This window comes from Callorhinchus milii, unplaced genomic scaffold (genome assembly GCF_018977255.1).
Source record: "Callorhinchus milii isolate IMCB2004 unplaced genomic scaffold, IMCB_Cmil_1.0 Scaffold21, whole genome shotgun sequence".
NCBI classification, from domain to species: domain Eukaryota; kingdom Metazoa; phylum Chordata; class Chondrichthyes; order Chimaeriformes; family Callorhinchidae; genus Callorhinchus; species Callorhinchus milii.
In genome coordinates this window covers 7,275,040-7,295,634 of record NW_024704762.1, presented here as the reverse complement: position 1 = coordinate 7,295,634, position 20,595 = coordinate 7,275,040, and the positions used below count along the sequence as shown (strand labels likewise).

At 44.0% G+C, this 20,595-nt stretch overlaps 1 protein-coding gene across 1 annotated transcript; it reads right to left on the bottom strand.

Annotated features, from left to right (window-relative positions):
- Positions 1–4,644: 4,644 nt before the first annotated feature.
- Positions 4,645–20,305, bottom strand: ncln (nicalin). The gene is made up of 15 exons (XM_007898754.2): positions 19,992–20,305; positions 14,706–14,896; positions 13,950–14,094; positions 13,411–13,505; positions 11,516–11,596; positions 11,023–11,126; positions 10,252–10,340; positions 9,859–9,998; positions 9,071–9,249; positions 8,538–8,625; positions 8,283–8,321; positions 7,714–7,877; positions 7,521–7,574; positions 6,809–6,887; positions 4,645–5,913 (listed from the first exon to the last, which is right to left on the bottom strand). The coding sequence occupies exons 1-15, from the start codon at positions 20,164–20,166 to the stop codon at positions 5,854–5,856; spliced, it is 1,683 nt and encodes a 560-aa protein (XP_007896945.1). The 5' UTR covers positions 20,167–20,305; the 3' UTR covers positions 4,645–5,853.
- Positions 20,306–20,595: the final 290 nt, after the last annotated feature.

Here is a 20,595-nt window from a genome sequence, read left to right as displayed (position 1 = left end):
AGCTCTCCAATGATACTGCTCTCCAAATGGCTAAGCTCTATACCAGCACAGAGCTCAGGCTATGGGGATCAGGCTGTTTGGTCACAGTCCAAACCATTGAGAAAATACCTTCCCTTAGAAGCCACTGAGTGAAATGTACGATAGCCCATTAACCCACGATATGCCCAAGAAAACAACAACTTGCACTTATACAGCATCCCTTACACAAGGTATCATCCTGGAGCCTTTGACAGCAGTTGGAGTATGATGCCAAGCCAGGGGAAGAGGGAAAGGGAGGCACGGTCGAAGAGGAAGGTCTTCAGGCGTGACCTGAAGATGGGGAAGGAGACGGCAAGGTACAGGGCTTGAGGGAGAGTGTTCCAGAGCTTTGGGGCATAGTGGCTGATAAGCGTGGCCATCGATGGCGGTATGGAGGGCACGAGGGACAAGGTAAAAAATTGCATCACTACATACCTCATCTTCAGCAGCACCGATATTCACCAAACATCAACAACAAAATTACATTTATAGAGCGCCTTTCACGTCAGGAGGACATCCCAAAGCGCTGAACAGTCAGGTATCAGGGCCCGAGCATGGGGGGGGGGGGGGAGGGGTGTAGGGGTGAGGGGAGGCAGTGAGGTGGGAGGGAGAACAAAGGTACGGTCGAAGAGAAAGGTCTTAAGACCGACCTTGAAGGAGGCAAGGGAGGAAGCGATGTGAAGGGACTGTGGGATGGCGTTCCAGAGTATGCAAAAGGATATTTGTGAAACTGCTTACTTCTCGTTATCCTGAGCTACAGACCAAAGTGAGGCACAGACACAAATACCTCTGGTGTGTCAGTGATGCCATTAGACATTGTATTTCTTGCTGTCTATCTCTCAGTGATGGCTGGTCTGGTCTGGGGCTGTATGGGAATCCCTGGCAATGTGATTTCTCAGTGATTTTAGCCTCAAATCACAATGACAAGAACACCTCACAGCCACAGCAAAGGGGGAGAAAAAGACAACTCTTCAGCAATCCTTACCAAGGCATATTACCTTTCTTCTGATGCCAGTGGGATACTTCTGCCAGGAAAGTATGGAGAGATTGATGGGCTCTTCCCTGGCTCAGGCCTCAGCACACGATCTTCTAGGTTCTATTATACAAAGATTCGGGGTATAATTTGGGACTCCTCCATGTGTTACAGAGCTCAATCTCACTGGCAAAAAAAAATCCTTGCATCTAACACAGCTTCTGTAAATAATAATCATAATCCTTGCATTTGATATAGCGCTTTTCACGTCTTCTAGACGTCTCAAAGCGCTTCACAGAATATTGTTAAGTGCTTCAAAGGTAATTGACAATAATAATCTTACATTTGATATAGAGCCTTATCACGTCACATCATTGAGATGCCTCAATTGTTATCAAGTGTAGTGACTGTATTTGCAGGCAAATGCAGCAGCCCATGTGAACAAGACTTCACAGATAGTCATGAAGTGGAGGATTGCTGGCCAGGACATTAGGAGAAACTTCCTTCTCTTTTCAACCAATATTCTCTATTGCTGACCCCTTACAAGCAGACAGGACCTTGGATTAGCATTTCATTTCAAGGACGGCATCTCTGACAATGCAGTGGAGGTATACTGAGCTCAATGAAGTAACACCTTACTGTGAGCTCAGATTCCCAAATGGGATTTGAACTCATAACCTTCTGACCAACAGAGATGAAATGGTCACTAACTGAACTAAATTGACAAACTGGGAAGTCAAAAGCAACAATTTACATTTATACAGCGCCTTTCACGTTGGCAGTTTCTCTGTGACCCATTTGTCCACATCAGGGCAAGTTACAACAATTCACAAATTAACCCGAACTTAACTATTATCAGTTTAACACAGACTGGAAGCAGAACAGCCAAAAGATAGAAAGGAGGTGATCCATTTTACACGTTGACCCAGATTCTCCGGAAAAAAAGCTAAATAATTAACCGAATATTCATTTCTGTGCAATATCCTTTAGTCTCCATTAAAACAACACCTTACCTGTCTGTCCGTCTGTCACACATACAAACACACAGATTTTTTTCCCCCAGAGAGCCAGAAATGCAACAACTTCTTGTTTTCTATTTTAAAAAAAGTCTTCGGTTGCTTTAACGATTTGTAATTTTTCTTTAAAAGAAATAGACGAACGAAAGAGCTGTACGGCAGTTCCAGTCTCCTCGTCCCACCGAAACGTTCAGCTCGACTTCAAGCCCTTGTTGAAAGCTTGCTCTGCACATTACGTCTAAGCAGTTCATCATGCCCCACTTATTAATGCGGTAGCAATGGGTTTTATACGCCAATTCCACAGGACTCAACCCCTGAGTAAACATGCTTTCCGGTTCAATAGTATTTTCTCTACATCCTCTTTACAAGCACACTTGTGGTCTCCTCTCAGAATGTCTCTGCTGTTGCAATGAAAGTTAGCCTGAAAGCTGCTCTCATCCCATTAATGCATCGTGAATCCGAATAGGTTTTCTTATATCAATGTGGCGAGAAGCTTTCAAGAGTGGGAGGTCCAGGTCCCTCTAGGAAATAGGTCGCAGATGGATGACTAGTGATGCACAGGATTCATCTCTCCAATGTAATAAAATAAAGGCACTTACCTCTTTCCCTCACACACGCACACACACGTCAAACTGCTTTTAGCTGTGTCCATGCATTTGATGTATTTTTATTCTCATTATCAAGGTGAAGGAAGGGGAGTGAGGTGCTGGAAATTAAAACACTGCTACACCTACACTCCCAGGTCAGGCAACGACGGGGGTTAGAGACAGCTGAAAGCTTCCTCCATTCGGTTCCCTCCAGCACTCCCTTGGTCAAGGATAGCAGCCTCTCCTCTGCCCCATCCTCCTAATTCAAGTACAGCACAGGTTCGACAACTTAAAGCTCCCACTTCCCCTTCCTAATATTTTCCACACCTGCAATTCTGGTCTCTGGGTGAAGACTGCCCTAAACTCATTTAATAATAGAACAGGAAACCCAATTAGATTTGACGGGGGCAAATGATTCAATTCTCACATGTTATCTTGTTCTATTTAATCCCACAACCATTAAACAACCGCCTTTTTTTTTGGTCAGCAGGTGTCTGACACATGCAGAAACCCATCACCATGTTTAAGAGTATCCAATCCAAACTGAGAATTCCAGGCATCCCACCTACACACGGAAATTCCAGAGATAGGTTGTTGGAATGTGCACTCTCTCCCTGGAAGGGCGCATCCCGCTTACCTAATTCTGAAATGTACCCTTGATCCGCCATCCGACTTCCCAAAGGATTCCTCGGAATCCTGGAATTTTCAAGTCACTTTAGTTAATAAACTTTCCGGAGATTCTCCAGGCTTGTATGCCGAACCAGCATGTGACTGCACAGGTGCACTAAATGATGCAGATGACTGCCACTCATGCTAATCAGACTGCACCTGATTAGGATGCGATTTGTTGGCAGAGGCAGAATGGAGGAGGTAAGTCACTGGGGCAAAAAGTGGGCACCTGTGCCAATAAAGGGAATAAGAATATAATAAAAAATAAGTCACTCCACTTTACGTATTTCTGTGAAGTGCTTTGAGACGACTCAACGATGGGTTAAAGCACGATACCAAATACAAGAATTGTTGTTATAAATCTGATGCCTTACATTACACCAGAGCAATGCGATGACCCATTTCACCCTTTCTCCCTAGTGGTGTTGCCAGGATTCCAGAGAAACATGGAAATAATTAAAGCAAAGTTCCATTCCATCCATTATCTACAATCCATTACTCTTTCATTAACAGCATCGTGCACCGATTTCTGGGATTGCGTCTTGGCCTTTCTTTCCAGTGATGCAGAAGACTACTTTCTGACTCTTCTTGTGCTTCTTTTTTTAAAAAAAAGCCAAAACGCATGAAGTACATAATTCCCCCAAAGGCATGTTGCTTCAGTAAGCAGTTTTATAGCTAAAATCTATCCATAGTCTTCCCCACCCCCCATCTCCCGCCCCATACACATGCAATCAAGTCAATGGGGCTTCTGTGTAAAGACAGCACAAAGGAGTAACTGACCTTTGAATGTGGGCTATGGGCTGAATGAGAGGGTGGTTCTGGCTAAACAGGTTATTGATTCAAGGGGAGAAAAAATATCTGTTCAGAGTAAACATACCCACAAAGGTGTGTGACTGCTAGTTACAAGATTGAAATCAGACGTTGATGTATTCAAACATCCAAATATCATTGGGGCCAACAACCCCTTTAAGATGTCTTCCCAGATTCTCACCGAGCCCCTGCCTGGCTCACTAGATACACACCCAACCTCTTTATACCCGTAACTTCAGGAACTGGTCACTGTTCAAAGCAGTCGAGACACTATCCTGCATGGCGGCCACTACATAATTGGAAGTTGACGGTGTCCACTGATCCTTGTGTGTTTGGGCTGAGTTAATTCAATTTATAGTATATTCCGTGAAGCACTTAAGAGATGTCTCTACAGTGCTATATCCAATGCAAGTATCATTATCAGTCTGTCTCTACCCCTCCAATCCCACTGTAGATAACCTGCCACGCTTAAGTCTGGCTTATGAATGGCCACACGAGCTGCTGGATGCACGGGAGTGAGTGCAGAGTGGGGGAAATAAGAGAAAGCGAAAATATCACAACGTTACAAAAACACATTGCAACACTGGTGCAGATGACTTGCTCCGTCCAGTTTCTCATTTATTGCGTGGTCCTCCCATCTGTATCGGGACTTCCCGTTCTGCACAGCTCCACTCTTTATCCCCATAATCCATTGCATTAGACAACAGGAGGAAATTGTCAACTTCAATGATTTTTTTTTGCAAACAAAGAACCATTTACAATATATAAATAAAAGCTCAGGATTCAGCGTCGCAAATCAACTGAGGGTAAAAAACAAAACACCCCCCCCTCTCCGATATCCCCTAGTGTTTCCAAAATAAACCCCGAAATAGGGAAACAATACATCGCAAAGTTCAACAGGAGCAAACTTTCTCCTTTCGGTTTTCAAAGAGACAATCCACCGTGTGCTTGTTAAGTGGGTCTGTTTTCTTCTGTTAAAATGAGGATATGGATGGACACTCTCTCTCTCTCCCCACAAGAGGTGCTGCAGGTGAACTTATTTCACAGACTAACCACGAGTAGAGTGTGCTCTTATTAATAAAAAAAATCTTTGCAACAGCCCCCCTGGAGTAACGACCAAGGAATAATGGGACCAGAAGGGATTGGGATGCTCAGTGCAGTGAAACTTGCTCCCTCTCTCAGTTGCCTAATGTCTTGGCTGCACACTCAACACACAAACCCAGGCTAGTTTAGGGGCTGGTTGGGACGACATTATTTGGACACAAAAAAAATCAGAAACAGCACTGGGGTGAATGGTACCTCGCGTACACAGACCCCAATTTTGAAACAAACGTCCCTTTGCCCTTCGCTATTTACAACCGTTTTCTTTTTATCTGGAGTAAAAAGGATTGATTCCATTGAGAGTCGAAACACCCAGTTAAAGGGGCATTTCAGAATGTGATGAACAGGATCAAACTAAAACATTGCAATCGGTGCATGGATTGGTTTCAATTTACCAAAGGCACACACAGGCAGCTTGGTTTGGGCGGTGTGTGCCGAACAGGAGGTGCCTTTGGGTAAGAATTGAAGCATAGATGGAATTGGGGTGGTAGTGGTGGGAAGGGGAAGATAAAAGTCCAACTCAAACAGTGATTCAGGAAACATCTTAACCCTGTGGGTGGTATGGTGGCAGTGAGTGGCTCAGTGCGGCTGGTCAGAACAAGCCACAATGACATGGGGAGTTTTTTTATAATATAAACTGGGAGGAAGCCCCCTTAGTGCGGGAGTTGGTGGTCTGTCGTCAGTGTTGCTTCTGTTTCAGGGTGATCCGTCGGACTGTGTTGTAAAAGAAACCGAAGTTCTGCGGATAGTGGAAAAAAAAGCGAGATTTTAGTTTTTGCAGCTGGAAATTGATTTTTTAAAAAATAAATCATTTGCATTTGATATAGCTCCTTATTGCGTCTTTGAGATTCATCCAAGCGCTTCACAGAATACACTGTAAAGTGAATTGACTGTATATTTTGTGGGCAAAACGCTTCAGCCAGTAAATAAACAGCAACAGAATTTGCTATAGAATCACAGAACGTTACAGCACAGAAATAAGCCATTTGGCCCATTAATCAGCCTTTTTTTTTCCCCCTTCCACATAATCTCATGCTCCTCTCCCTTCTCACAGCCTTTAATATTCATCCTCTTCAAGGCTATTTATGGTATCTGTGCCCTCATTACAGTTTGTTTTAGAGGATTCTGCATTCCAACCATCCTCTGTCCAAAGAAATGTTTTCCAAACACACCTTTCATTTGTTTTCTGAAATTAGTCAGAATTTGTGTCCAGATTACTGACTTGCCGTACCAATGAAAATAAACAGATCACTATCTAGCCCCGTTGCAGCCCAACATAAACTTAAGGGTGGCATCAGGTCACTCCTTAACCCTTTTCAGCGCTAGTTCAAAAACACCCCATTGTAAAAGGCAGCGTTTTCTAACAGGACTTTAATTGGAAAAAAATACGCAATACTCTGGGACTCTACCGTACGCGAGGACGCTTTATAAATGGAATTTGTTGTTGTGGGAACTCTCTCATACAAGTCATTTTTGGAGCAAATCAGCATGTCCTAAATCCAGTTAGCCTATCGAACCTGAATATTATGCGATGCAAAGAAGCGAGTTTGCTGGTGGGAGCTCCAGTGTCGCACTGCCACACAGCCCTGGTCTCTCAGTGAGACCTCCTCACAGTGACTCACACCTGGACTCACCTGGGCAACGAAATACGTAACTGCCAGGTATGCTGCTATGCACAGCGCCAACAGCAGATCAAAGATGGCAGGTTTCACTCTGCAAACAAACAAATAACAAACAGAAATGTCATTTTAACTGTGCAAAAGGTGGGAGGAAAGAGAACGAACAAGTAGACAGAACCATTGTCTCAATCAGGTTTCTTACTTCCAGTCCCAGGTCACAGCAAAGTTTCACTGATAGACAGTAATGCCCTGCTTGCAAAGGAGAAGTCGCTGTGCTGATAGCAACTCTGTTTTCTGATAATCTTTTTGTTTTGAGGATGTTTCTCAGCTGAGGCAAAGGCTCAAAAACATCTGACAGGTCAGCTGACAAAGAAAATCAGCCTTTGGTCAGCTTTTGGGATTGTGATCTTCTGAAACAGATTTGGCAGTGAATCCTGCAGCTTCAGTCACAAACCAAAGCTGCAAGTTGTGCAACGACCATGGCACTTTCAACCACAGTCTTTAAATATATATTGTGAATTTATAACAAAGTTGGCAAACCATTTTGGTTATCAGCAACTGATGAGGAACTCGCTCCACAATCAGAACAGATCGCTTAGAAACGGTTACTGAATCAACAATATCCTGCGCCTCTGTGCTCCTTCTTTGAAAAGATATTCCAAAAGGATTTCAGAACCCGCTCCAGTTACTTATCAGAACAACTTGCAATCCTGGATCAGTTTCATACCTGTAGGCATTCATGGTTTGCTTCAGCTGATCATAGAAGACAAATTCTGGATCTCTGAAACCAACAGAGAGGAAGAAAAATAATCATTCCTTTTTTCACTGGTTACCTGAAGAATGACTCCACCTCGGCAGGCAGGCTGAGGCTGAGTTGATTGAATTGATCATCTGGAAAGAGCCCTTTCAGGGGAACGTACCTCTTATCTGCTTTCACATGATGCCGTTTAACGTCTTTCAGGTATCTGCTCATGTAATACTCCATTGTGGCGATCAGGCTGCTGTCCTTATCCACCAACTGTGCAGCACGAGGCTGTGTTGTTAACCAGTCTAATACAGATGATAACTGGTCCTCCTGTAACTGCTGAGGAGGGCGAGCAGAGGAGACAAACAGTGAGAGATCCCCATCATCCTGGTGATTCTCTAGCTTGTGTTCAGTTCGGCAATAATTATAAACCTTGCATTTGATATAGCGCCTTGTCACGGCTTCAAGATGTCTCAGATTGCTTCACAGGATATGCTGTGAAGTGCATTGACTGTGTAATTTGTGGGCGATAAGATATTCTTCAATCAACGAAACAGAAATTTAATATTTTTATAGCTTGATTTTTTTCTTAAATAGAAAAAGAAGTGGGCAAACTTCCGTGATGGGAGATTTAGGAGGAGATAATCTCTTTTCAAACTCCAGGGGAAGCCAGATCTTTCTGTCAAAGCTTTGACCCTGGGGTGGGGGAAGAAGGGGGCTGTTCAGATGAAAGGCTCTGCTTACCATTTGCTCTGTGAAGATCTGAAGGTCCGATGGGGCACCCTTAAAAAGAGAACAATCCTGAGAACAGGGAATAGATGCAACAAAGCTTGGTACATATATAGCAGCATGTGCCTCTTTACATGTAAAATAAACAACACACCTACCTGCTGTACACACTCCTCTGCCAGTTACACACGCACACACATGCGCGCATGCAATAAACCATAGAGTGGGTTTGCAGAGTGCATGCAAAAGTAAGAGGAGTACTGATCTTACCTTCTCTGTTAAGTTGTAAATTACCCGTGCCAATGCTTCTGCTATTATTCTGGTATTGCGACTTAACTTCTGAATATCAATCTGGGACCTGAGTCAGGAGCAAAATGAAAGGCGATGATGAGCAGCTCTGCCTCGGATTAAGTGCAAGGCTAAAAGTGCATCCTATGTACATCACATACGTGGACGCACACACACACACAAGATATCAACAAGATGAACGCATGAACACATGCAAAGTCCATTACACTAGAACTGATTCAGACTGAAGTAGCTGAAAAAGTGATACCATTTTCCCTGAGTTGTCACAGCAAGGGCAGATTCAGGGCTAAAGAGTAACTCACATCTTCAGTGCTAAACCGGCTCCAGCGACTGACTGGGACGAGCACTATGCCGACTGGGATTGCATGGGATGTTCACTTCACAAGGGAAGGACTCAATGATAAACAGGATCTCTCTCTCCCACCCCGAGCGGGCTGCAATCTCCCACGTGTTGAACTCAACAAATGGACGAGCGAACGCAGAACGGGTCTCACCTGACGTCCATGACAGTGGTGCGCAGACTGCTTTTGTGGCTCTCGAGGTGAGACATGGTGAAAGCAGGTAGCCGCCGGATACCAAAGCGCTCGTGCTCCCACGCCAGCATGTCCTCTGCCAAGTTGATTTTTTTATGCACCATCGAAAATTTGACCTCTTTGTATTGGCTGGATGTCACCTGCAAACAAGTGAGTGGTTACACTGATCAGTGCCCCGGAGGAAAGTGAGGCAGGGAAAATACAACAACAACTTACATTTGCATAGTGCCTTTCACGTCAGAAGGACGTCCCAAGGCGATGGACAGTCAGAGATTTGAACCCGAGCTGGGGGTTGGGATCAGTGGGGTAGGAAGGTGACCGAATGCACGGTTGAAGAGCAGGGTCTTGAGGCGGGCCTTCAAGGAAGTAAGGGAGGGATAGAGTGTTCTAGGTGGCATAGTGCTGCATCAAGACGATGCTTTTATCTATATTAGGCCAGTAAATGAGTGAGGCCTGAGGAAGGAACAATTACTATGCAATAATCCCTCAAATAAAATCACTTCCCTGTAGCAAGTCGCAGGCCCTGGATGGAGGCAGCATCAGAGCCATGTTAAAGCCAGGGTCAATCCTATTCCCAGAAATTACACATAAGAGCGTAATAAGGTTTCTGAGGTCTGGCACCTTCAGTGAGGCGTGCGCTGGAGGCGGGGGTGTGAGCAGGAAGAAATAAAAAGGAATGGCTCCACCTCCTGCCGCTCCTGGCAATGACCCTCTCATCCCAGGTGCTAAAATCTTCCTGACTCACTTACCATTTCCAGGTCTCTCAGGAAGGCATGCTGTGGGGTTGCCTCCTTTGGTGGCTTTGAGACGTGCAGATAAAGGTCATTGTTATTGCCCATTGTGTCCAGGCACAGGACAAAGGCAACATTATCCTGCAGGAGGCTGGAATCTGCAACAAAGAATTCACTCTTACCACACAGCTCACCAACCTGGGAACCACTACACTCCCACACAGCATTTCTCTCAAATCAATGCCAGAAATCTGCTTTTTTTTTTTGAGGATTCACCACATATAAAAATTATCTATGTTTAATGTTTCCGTAAATAAGAGTTGATTTCCATCTGAAGAGCTCACAATCACGAAGGCATCTTCCAAAAGACGGGGTTCATTATTGTATCGGTTACACCCAGCCTGGGCTGACCTGTGTGGTCGAGGTTATCTTCCAGCCAGCGCTTTGTTCCCTGGTAGTTGAATTTCCCTCCCCCAGATACAAAGAACAGGATATTGTATCTGAAAGAAAAGATGCATATGATGATACTTATACATTAATGTGATAATGGCTTGAAGTGATTAATGGTGGTTTTCCTCTGTTCAATTGTAAGTAACAGCTTTCCTGAGCCTGATTTTGTTCTCACCCAGCGTGAATACACAACCACCACCTTGGGATGTCGGGATGACATTCCGAGGCTCTGGACAGTCAAGGGTTTGCATTTGTGCTGGGGGCTGGAATCAAAAGGAATGGAGGACGATCGAAGGTACAGTCAAAGAGGAAAGTCTTGAGACGGGCCTTGAAGGAGACAAGAGTGGGAAAGGCAAAGGGATTCTGAGACGGCATTCGAGAGGATATTGGCAGAAAAGCTGACGGTCCGACTGCCAATGGTGAGGGGACACGGAATAGGCCAGCGCCCGCCGAGCGGAGGGAGTGGAAAGGCTGGCAATGTTTTAATTGATCACTCCCCCAACCCATCAAAGCCAATTGCAACCACAATTACTACCACAACTGAGATCAGTAACTCAGCATTGCTCCCTTCCTGGTCTGTGCAGTTGAGACACCCACTGAATAAAACCACATCTATTAACTTGTTTTCACATTAACGAGGATTGCATGTAGATTACATTGCCAAGTTAAACTGGGAGTCAGAAGATATAACACAGGTTTTTTTAAAAAAAAACTTGTTATGAATTAACTCACGCTGCATGTGTCCTCTTGTACGTGTAGAGTCGAGAAAAGAGACGAGCCAGTTCCAGCAACGCTGCCACCCCACTCCCATTAGAGTCAGCTCCGTATGACAGCCACTGTCACAGGGAACAACAGAAGTCAAACATAATCATACATGCTGCTTTCAATCATGTAGTCAATTGCTGACTTACACATTTCACCGACAAAATACACAGCCAATTAACTTTACAGTGTATCCTGTGAAACGCTTTGAGACGTCTCAAAGATGTGTTAAGGTGCTATATATCAAATTAATAACAACATTTAATATCCTCAAACTCGATACAATCAACCAAATCCTAGTAACAGCAAATCAGTGTAACTGATCATGCCTAAGGACCTTCCTTTTTTGATCGTGCTTACTGTCACCTTGCACCCTCCCTCTCTCCCGGCTCTTCCACCACTGTTAAGTGCTCCGGGACGATACCCCGCGTGAAGGGCGCTATATAAATTTGTTGTAACTCACAGGGGCCACGCCGAAGGAGTCGTAGTGTGCAACAATTGCGATGGTGGGCAGATCCTCTCCTCCCAGACCAGTCAATCGTCCCTGAAAAAAAAAAACAGTGGGTACTTTTGTAATCGGAAAGCTTGGTATACCAGCTGACACAGGGTCAGGGAAGAGCAAAAGCATTCGGCAAACAAAATAATGGTGACTTTGTCACTCAGCACTGATTGGGAGATGCACTTCCATGTACAAGAATGGTCCTCCCTCCTCCTTCAAAGACGCAATGCTTTTGTTCCCTTCTTGGGCTAGCTCAAACCTGTAATGTTTGAGCATTGCTTGATCAGATGATATTCTAAAAGAGGAACTCAGTGTGACATACTACATGTCCCTTGTTTGCTACAGATGCTCAACTTAAGAGTTTCCAAAATTTTAGGGATTTATTTATTTTTACAAATCTGTTTTTATAAACAAAGTTTTCCAACCCTTGGAAAGTGTCGGCCTGGCTCAGTTGGTAGCACCCTCACTAGAAGGTTGTGGATTGAAGCACTACTTATTAATATGACGTGATAAGCTGTAAATAGTTGGGTTTACAGTACTCATTAGTACTAGTGAATAGATGAATTAAGTAGAAAGAATTAAAGAAATAAAAACTGCTATGTGGCATGCATCACACACACACCCACAGTCCTAGTAAAGAGACGCTGAGCTAGGCGAGAGTACACTGGAATGCGACCCAAAGCCAGAAGATAAGGATAGCTGGATCGGGAGGATGGATGGTAGGCTATCTGCGCTTACAAAGGCATGTGACCTACGGGGAGGAGAAATAGGAACCTGGGATAATTGGACTAGGAGAATGGATGGGAAGCCAAATGTGTGGGCAGGTATACGAAATTAGCAATTAAAACTGAGGAAAAGGATGCTGGAGCAAAAGAGCAGGGTTTTAGAACTGACAATTAGAGAGAGAGAAGTAATGAGAAGAAAGTAGATAAAATACAGGTGGCTGGCGAAAAAGGGTATATTAAAAAAAAGTAGCCCAAACTTAGAAGTATTCAAGCATCCGAGGAGAGGAAGGGGACGAACCTCTACGGAGAAGAGTGCCTTTGAGGGAAAGGGGACAAGTCCAGCTCTCGCCGGAGTGGACCGCAAAGAGACGTTTGCAGCTAGAAGCAAGCCAGAGACGTTTGCAGCCAGCAGCACACCAGAGACAGTGTTTAACTTTTGTGCCAGCCTTAGAACTTCGTCACAACTTCCTGCCTGCTTGGTAGTAGCTCTCCTACTTACACACCCAACATACATGCAAAACCGTTAAGAGATTATTTAGGCACATTTCATATATCACATTTCTTTTAATAGAGATTTAGAATTTTAGTATTGAATGCATCTTAAGATATAGTGCTTTCGTAGTCATTTAAGCGCTACGAGTAATGGGTCAGGTCTAATGTGACGCTTATGCTTGTGTGGTTTTATAATTGCTAATAAAAGGTTTTAATGATATTCTTGGTGTGGTTTCTGACAAACGCCTGAACCCAATTTCACAAGCTACTATATCAAATGTGAGGATTATTATTGTTGTAATCCAACTAAGTGCCTGATAAAGAGAGCTACTGGGCTTGTGGAAGTTACTGTCTATGTTGCCACTAGAAGGCAGATAATGGTACTGCAACACACACAGATTTAATTTCATCTTTCGTACCGTAAAACTTGTAAGGACAATTTTAGAATATGTGAAAACCGCAACAGATCTTCAGTATTTCAGCCATAATTCTCACAGACAAAGTAGAGGAGAGAGAGAGAGACTGAATATTTACTGGTAAATGTCTTGGGAATTGAGGAGATAAAATCCACAGGAGAAAAAAAAAGTAAATTTTCCAAATTTCCCAGATGGGGGGGGTGGAGAGGGAAAACACAGGACTTACCTCCAGGCTGGTTACTGCCCAGTCACTGATGGCTTTGCTTTGGGCTCCACTGGTGACCATTTGAAACCCATTGGCTGTAGCTGTGTGTATGAGCACTGAGGGCAGGAGAGGAGGTTCGTCAATTTATTACTAACGTCTAAGTTGCGAGGTACAGATAGATTAAAAACAACATACATTCAGGCCAACAGCTAAAGAGAAGCGCAGACTCGACATCTGTAAAAGTAGCAGTTTGTCTGGATTGGAAAATTTATTAGAGGGAACACGGAGACTCAAATACATTACAGGAAATGGAAACAGTGGCTCCTGCTGGAAGTTGATATGTCAGATCACTAACCACCCGATACAGCTGGAAGAAGCTGGCATTTGAGTGGAGTTCCATTGGCATTGCTGCAGTTATAAGTCAGTGACTGAATTATAACTGTGGAGTTATCAGGAGAAGACCCTACTTGGTCCTCTGTTCTGATGTTCGCCACATTGGTAAACAGCTGCTGCCAACATGACCGCCAGACAGACTTTATCAGGCTCACTGACTGACTCACCCTCTGCCGCTGAGGCGGTGCCCTGGGACACGGAGGCCGCCTTTGTCTGATCGTGTATGGACAGGAGCTCGTCATCCTCCAGCGCAAAGTACACCGGGACGATGGTCTCGGTCGCCAGCAGCTCGGGCTCAATCTCCATAAATTGCTGCAAATTAAATACAAAACCCACAGCTCAGTCTACGAAAGCCAGTAACTGCCAAAAGACACTCTTGGATTTGATTTTTTAATCACACATTTTAAAGCTCTCTGGGAAGCTACCTTGCATAAATGCAAGCTGTTGTTGTTAAAAGTAAATCATCGAAAGTTCAATCTTGCAATTTTCCATCAGCTTCCTCGCTCCCTTTTCTCCTCAATCACCCCCGGGGCAGATCAGCAGATAAAGAGATGCTTGAATGGAGCAAAACAATGTCTTAAAATTTAGAACGAGTTGCCTCATGTCCAAAAATGAGTGTCAACTTTGAAATTGGTTAAACTATGGCCCTTCCCTTCGAGTTCAATCCTGACAGCCTACCCACAACTGGAAAGGAAAAAAAAGGAGATTCCTGAGTGGGCTATTGGAACCCACTGAGTAAACTGCTAATTTCCCAAATACCCCCTCGCGACAGTCTTCTGTGCACTCGACTGCCCGGCTGTGTATATTTTGCTCTCTCACCCCTCAACAAGAACTTCAACGACCAATTACATTTGTATAGCGCCCTTCACGTTCAGGCGGCATCTCAGAGTGCTTAAGTGGGTACAATGGGAATCGCACTTCACCTGAATGACGTCCTGAGGCATCGTGGACATATTCTGGGGCAGAATGACGACCACTGCCCCAGCTGACTGCCGAATGGCCTCCTGGAATTTTTCGAAGGAGAACTCCGCTAGTCTCATTATCACACAGCGACGGCTCAGCACGTCCGCCTCCACAGTCCGGGCCTCAGTGTTAAGCATTGCATTCCGTGTCCCTGCCGGAGAGAAAAGACTCATGTTTCTGTAATGTGCTGAAAACTGCCAGTTTGCAACCAATTCATCTCCTGGATATTCAATGCCTTTATTCCATCTTCTTGAGGCATTTATAATAATAATCCTTGTATGTGATATAGTGCTCCATCACGTCTTCACGACCTGTCAAAGCGCTTCCAGGACATACTGTAACGTGTAGTGACTGCATGTTTTGTGGGTGAGACATGACAGCCAATTGCACACAGCAGTTTCCTGCAAACAGTCGTGGATTGACTGACCAAATTATTATCNTTTTTCTCTCATGAATATTTTTTAGAATCATGAACAGAATGGTTAGCTAAATAATGGATGACTCTTCCCTCTGACAGATGGATCCAAATCAAGGCGACAGTCTTAAAATTAGGGCTAAATGATTAGATATAAGATCGGAACACATTTCTTTACAAAAGATTGTGAGCATGTGCTCTCAAGGCCATGGAGACAGAACGATTCGAGATGTTTGAAAGGGAGATAGACAGAATCTTGGGAAAGTAAGGTTAAGACCCAGCATGTCCACATAAACTGGCAGAACAGGTTGATAGACAGAATAATCTACTCCTATTTCCAGTCAGTGCACCTCAATGTGGTACATTGACCCCAATGAAGCCATCTGTGAGTTTAAGAGACACTAACTCCATTTGGGAGTAGAAAAACTGAATCACAGTCTCTCTCTGTACGTGTTTGTCTTGGCTAATTATTTATGATCCAATGCGATATATTAACAATGTTGTACACTTGCCCCTAGGTGTGTCTTGACAATCTTCCAGCATAAGGTTGACCCCAACTGCCCTTTCGGGAGGGCATAAATTAAAAAATAATGATAATTTAGAAAGTTTACATACTGTTCGTCTATCGTGTATGTGCAGGTAAGTACTAGCGCCCTCCCTGGAGCCATCTACTCTAATACAATTTACAATTCACAAAAGAGTCAGGCTGAACTGTGTTTAAAATAAATCAATTAAATTGGAAGCGTAGGGTCACCTTCCTAAATCAAAACTGTGATTAAAAACCTTTTGTCTTATTTTATCCATAGCTGTTTTGATGGGCTTTGATGCTATCCCTTCCCCATTTGGAAAGGGAGAGCGAGGAGATACTGAGGGTTGACCTTGAAGAATTGATCATTAGCAGAGTTAAAGCCACAGACCCACTGATGAGTCAGCATTAATGAGGAAGTTCGTCTTCTGCTGCCTTGTTGCGACAGAGGTGAACCTTCCCAGCACAGCCAGAATCTCCACATATTTTAACCCAAACTATCTACAATATCTACAAAAAAGGACCCAACAATTAACAAACAGATTAATTCAGACGAAACACAGCCCGCTCCACAGCCCATCTTAAGTCTGCTACACACTGCTTAATGATTATCTTAATATCACTACAACGCACAAAAAATAATTAGAAAAGTGATAAATCCAATGGCTAAGACAGTTAAATGCTTTATTTCCCCGTAATGCTAATACCCAAAGACATGTTTATAGTCTCTATTATTGATGACCGCTGGACTCCAAGTCTTTAAACCTTACTTGAATCCATATATCGGACCCATAGAACTCTATATTTCATCAGTACTGATTAGAACAGTAATAAGTGATTCACTGAGTACAACACTTTCAAATGACTTTGTGATGCTTTTTAAAAAATGTTTGCAACATCATACTTTGAGGATATAAACAATAGGTCAGGAGCCCAAATAGACTTGTAAGAGTTGTGAGTTCTTGTGAGTTCACACACCTACTCCCTTGATTGCCTCTTACAGGATACTTCTTTTAGACATTCTCTCTCTACTTCCTCCCCCCCATTTCATTATGAATACAACTTGATCCTGTCAATGTTACTTTAAGATTTAATGCTCACAATCGCTGTATCCTTGCAGCTCTGGCTAGCTTAAGATCAGTGTTCATCCTCCTAAATTAATTACATTAGCCACTCCGTGGAACAGACAGGCCTTGGAACTGTAATCCCACTTAAAACAGGTTGCTCGCTGTATGGATTTGCTCCCCTCTCCACTCAGAATATTTAAACAGGGCTACATTTGCCTCGGAGACCATGTCTTTCATTCTGCTAATTCCATTTACACGGGTAAAGTAAATGAGAACCATCAGAGATAAGTTTCTAACCACTAACAAAAAAACAAATGTTGTTTTGAAAAGTTGCTGCTCGACTCACAAAGCAAATTAATAGTTGCGAGTCCTAACAAGAGGGTCTACCCAATGGAAACAGGAATCAACTGTTCAAAGATCCCAATTTTTATAGGGGATTGAACAGAAGAGGAACTGGAAGTGGCCTACAGACACCCAGCCATTACACTTTACAGTAAAACCCACTTTGATAGATAATAATCCTTGCATTTGATATAGCGTCTTATCACGTCGTCTAGACATCTCAAAGCGCTTCACAGAATATACTGTAAAGTGAATTGCTTTATGTTTTGTGGGCGAAAGGCACCATTATATTAATAATAACATTAATAATAATAAGGCACCAGGAATATTAATTCTTTTTGTAGTTATCTTGAAGACTCATCAGGTGTACTCTGCATTCTATGAATGATATCCACAGCAACCTTGTGCCCGTTAAACTGCAGCATGGCATCTGGCATCAATCCCTCCTCCTCACACCCTCTTTATTTAATCTTTAAATCCCATCTTAAGATCTACCTTCGACCACATCTATGGTTCCCCCCACCTTTGCTCGGTGTCCAACCCCACCACTCTGCAGGGCTCTAAGGCACTATCCTGCATGAAGGGTGCTATATAAATGCAAGTTGTCATTGTCGTCCTAGGGGGCAGACGCTCATTTCTGGGAGAGAGGTTATGTCCATCAATGGAAAGTTGTAAAAATTGAATCAAAAATTCCACAGGCTATTGTGCCCAGACATCTTTCTCCAGTTACTAAAACAAACACCACTTGAGTGAATTCACACTGCTAGTTTATAAGCACAAGTTTTGTTCTTAGGACAAGGCAACAGGTGAAACCTTATGATTAAATTAGTCTTGTAATCACACCACAGAGATCCATATTTCTGGTACATCCATTTCTTGAAGTCTGCTTAACTTTCGCTTCTAATCTTGCAAAGATAATTTATGTTTGGAAGAAACTTTTTTTTAAAAAAGCGATGCAACTGGTTGAAACTGCAACAGATACACAGATAACAAAAAGGTGGAATCTGTGAAAAACCCACCAGTGTCATGCATTTTTATGCAGTGAATTCCCTTAGTTGAAGCAGATGTTCAGAATGGTCATGCTCTGGCCTCTGAATCAGACCCTGTACGGAGACTTTATCTCACAACCTAGGCTGAGACTCCAAAGCTGCATTGTTGGAGATGCTGTTAAATAAAAGTTCTGCCTCTCCGTCTGCTCCAGTGTCTTAAACCCAGATTACAGATCCTTTGGCGCTATTTGAAAGAAGTGCAGAAGTTTTCTTAACGATATTTCTCCCAGATTTAAAATGATCAAAATTGCCCATTCATCAGACCACAGTGTGCAGAACATTGCTGGCGCAGGAGAGTTGTTGTCCCACTTATAACCTTTACATCTAATATATTGTTTGTGATGTTCAAATGTCGCAAAATGCTTCACATGTGATTGGTGTCAGGAGTTGTGTGTGCAAAATGACTGCTGCGTTTCCCAAAATAACACACTGTAAACAGCCATGAAACGAATGGCCAATAAATCTGGACAATTGTTGGCCAAGGCAGCATGGTGTAATTAAATCCCTAACTCAAGCAGATGGGATCCTTAGTTTAACATCCCATCTCAAGGATGGAATCACTGAAATATGTGACACTCCCCCAGCAGTGCACTGGAGCATCACTCCAGACTGTGACCTTAAAATCCTGATATAGGACTTGAATCCACAACTTACCAGTGTCCTGGTCAACAATCTGCCAGGTAAATTAGTCATTCACTTGATTGCTAGTTTGTAGGACCTGGCTGTGTGCTAAGTGGCTACCAGGTTTGCCAACAAACACACAGGCGGCAAACCATTTCAAGAATTTTTTTTTGATATCTTATATGTATTATCAAACGCAAGGATTATCATTCTATTGTGATTTCTGACCCAGAGGCAAGAGCACCAAACTGACAATACCTTGTTGTGCAAAGCGCTTGGGAGATGTTGATGATGCAACGAGGCAGACACAGCAGACGGCCCAACCCAAATTGTATTGTGACCATATGTCCCCCAATTTCGGGGACATCCCCAGGTGAGGTATTGTGTGTCCCTGGTACCAAATTTGCCCTGTCTTGAGTTCAGCAACAAACTGAACAAGAACAATAACACTGATGTCAGAGCCATTAATGCAGCCATTAATCCAACAAGCTTCTCCACTCACTGCCAGCATGAGGAATTGTGGTGAATTCAATAGATTTTACATAACAATTTGCATTGATATAGCGCTCTTCATCAGGGTAGCGTCCCAGAGCGCTTGGCAGTGGCGGAGCACGATGCCGATATACACGTGTGTCCCCGGATTTGGTTTACAAAATATGGTCATACATTTGAGACCCTCATATATAAAGACCTTACTTTTTGGCTCGTGCTTACGGTCACCTCCTCCCTCTTCCCCCTGGGTTGGTGTCAGACTGAGCCACTGTCAAGTGCTCCAGGATACTACCCCTGCGTGAAGGGTGCTACATACAAGTTGTTGTGAACCTGTAAAAAAATACCCTAACCCTATGGTATCTGAGATCCTGTAGAGTATATGGTCACCATCTGAGACCCTGTAGAGTATATGGTCACCCTAACCCCATGGTATCTGAGACCCTGTAGAGTATATGGTCACCCTAACCCCATGGTATCTGAGACCCTGTAGAATATATGGTCACCCTAACCCCATGGTATCTGAGACCCTATAGAGTATATGGTCACCCTAACCCCATTGTATCTGAGACTCTGTAGAGTATATGGTCACCCTAACCCCATGGTATCTGAGACCCTGTAGAATATATGGTCACCCTAACCCCATGGTATCTGAGACCCTATAGAGTTTATGGTCACCCTAACCCCATGGTATTTGAGACCCTGTAGAATATATGGTCACCCCAAGGAGCACTCACCATACGCCTGTCCCTGCAGGTCATACTGCTGCATTCTGTAGACGGTGAACTCGTGGGCAGCCTCTGTGGGCAGCGGCGACACCAGCAGCAACACGGCCGGGATGAAGACGATGAAAGTCAGGGGGAAGGAACCCTTGAACATGTTGTCGAACACCTCGCTCGCTTCCTCGAACATCTCCGGACTCCGGCTACGTCGTTTTCGATACGAAAATAAAGTGTAATTTTCCTTCGCCTAAACCAGACCCGACACCGCTCGCTTCCCACACACACACACACTCACTCACGCTTGCTATTGGCACCCGGGGTCCTTCAGGCGCTGCGAGGACACACTCCTGTCGGTTGGAGAGGTGGAGCGCGAGGGGGGGGGTCTTGATGATGATCCCGCCCCCAAAGCCCCCTGCGGATTGGCTGTCGGGAGCCCGCGGCATCTTCTGTATGGCAGGCTTGGCTGTCACTCAACCAGCGGGCGGCTTGGCTGTCCCTCCCAAACGCCTGACTGAAATGGATGAAGCCTATGGCAATCTTTTTCTCTGATGGGTTTGTTGACGAACCTCGAATAAATTTCAGAGTAGACAACAGAGGGGGTAATGCGCTATTTAACGAC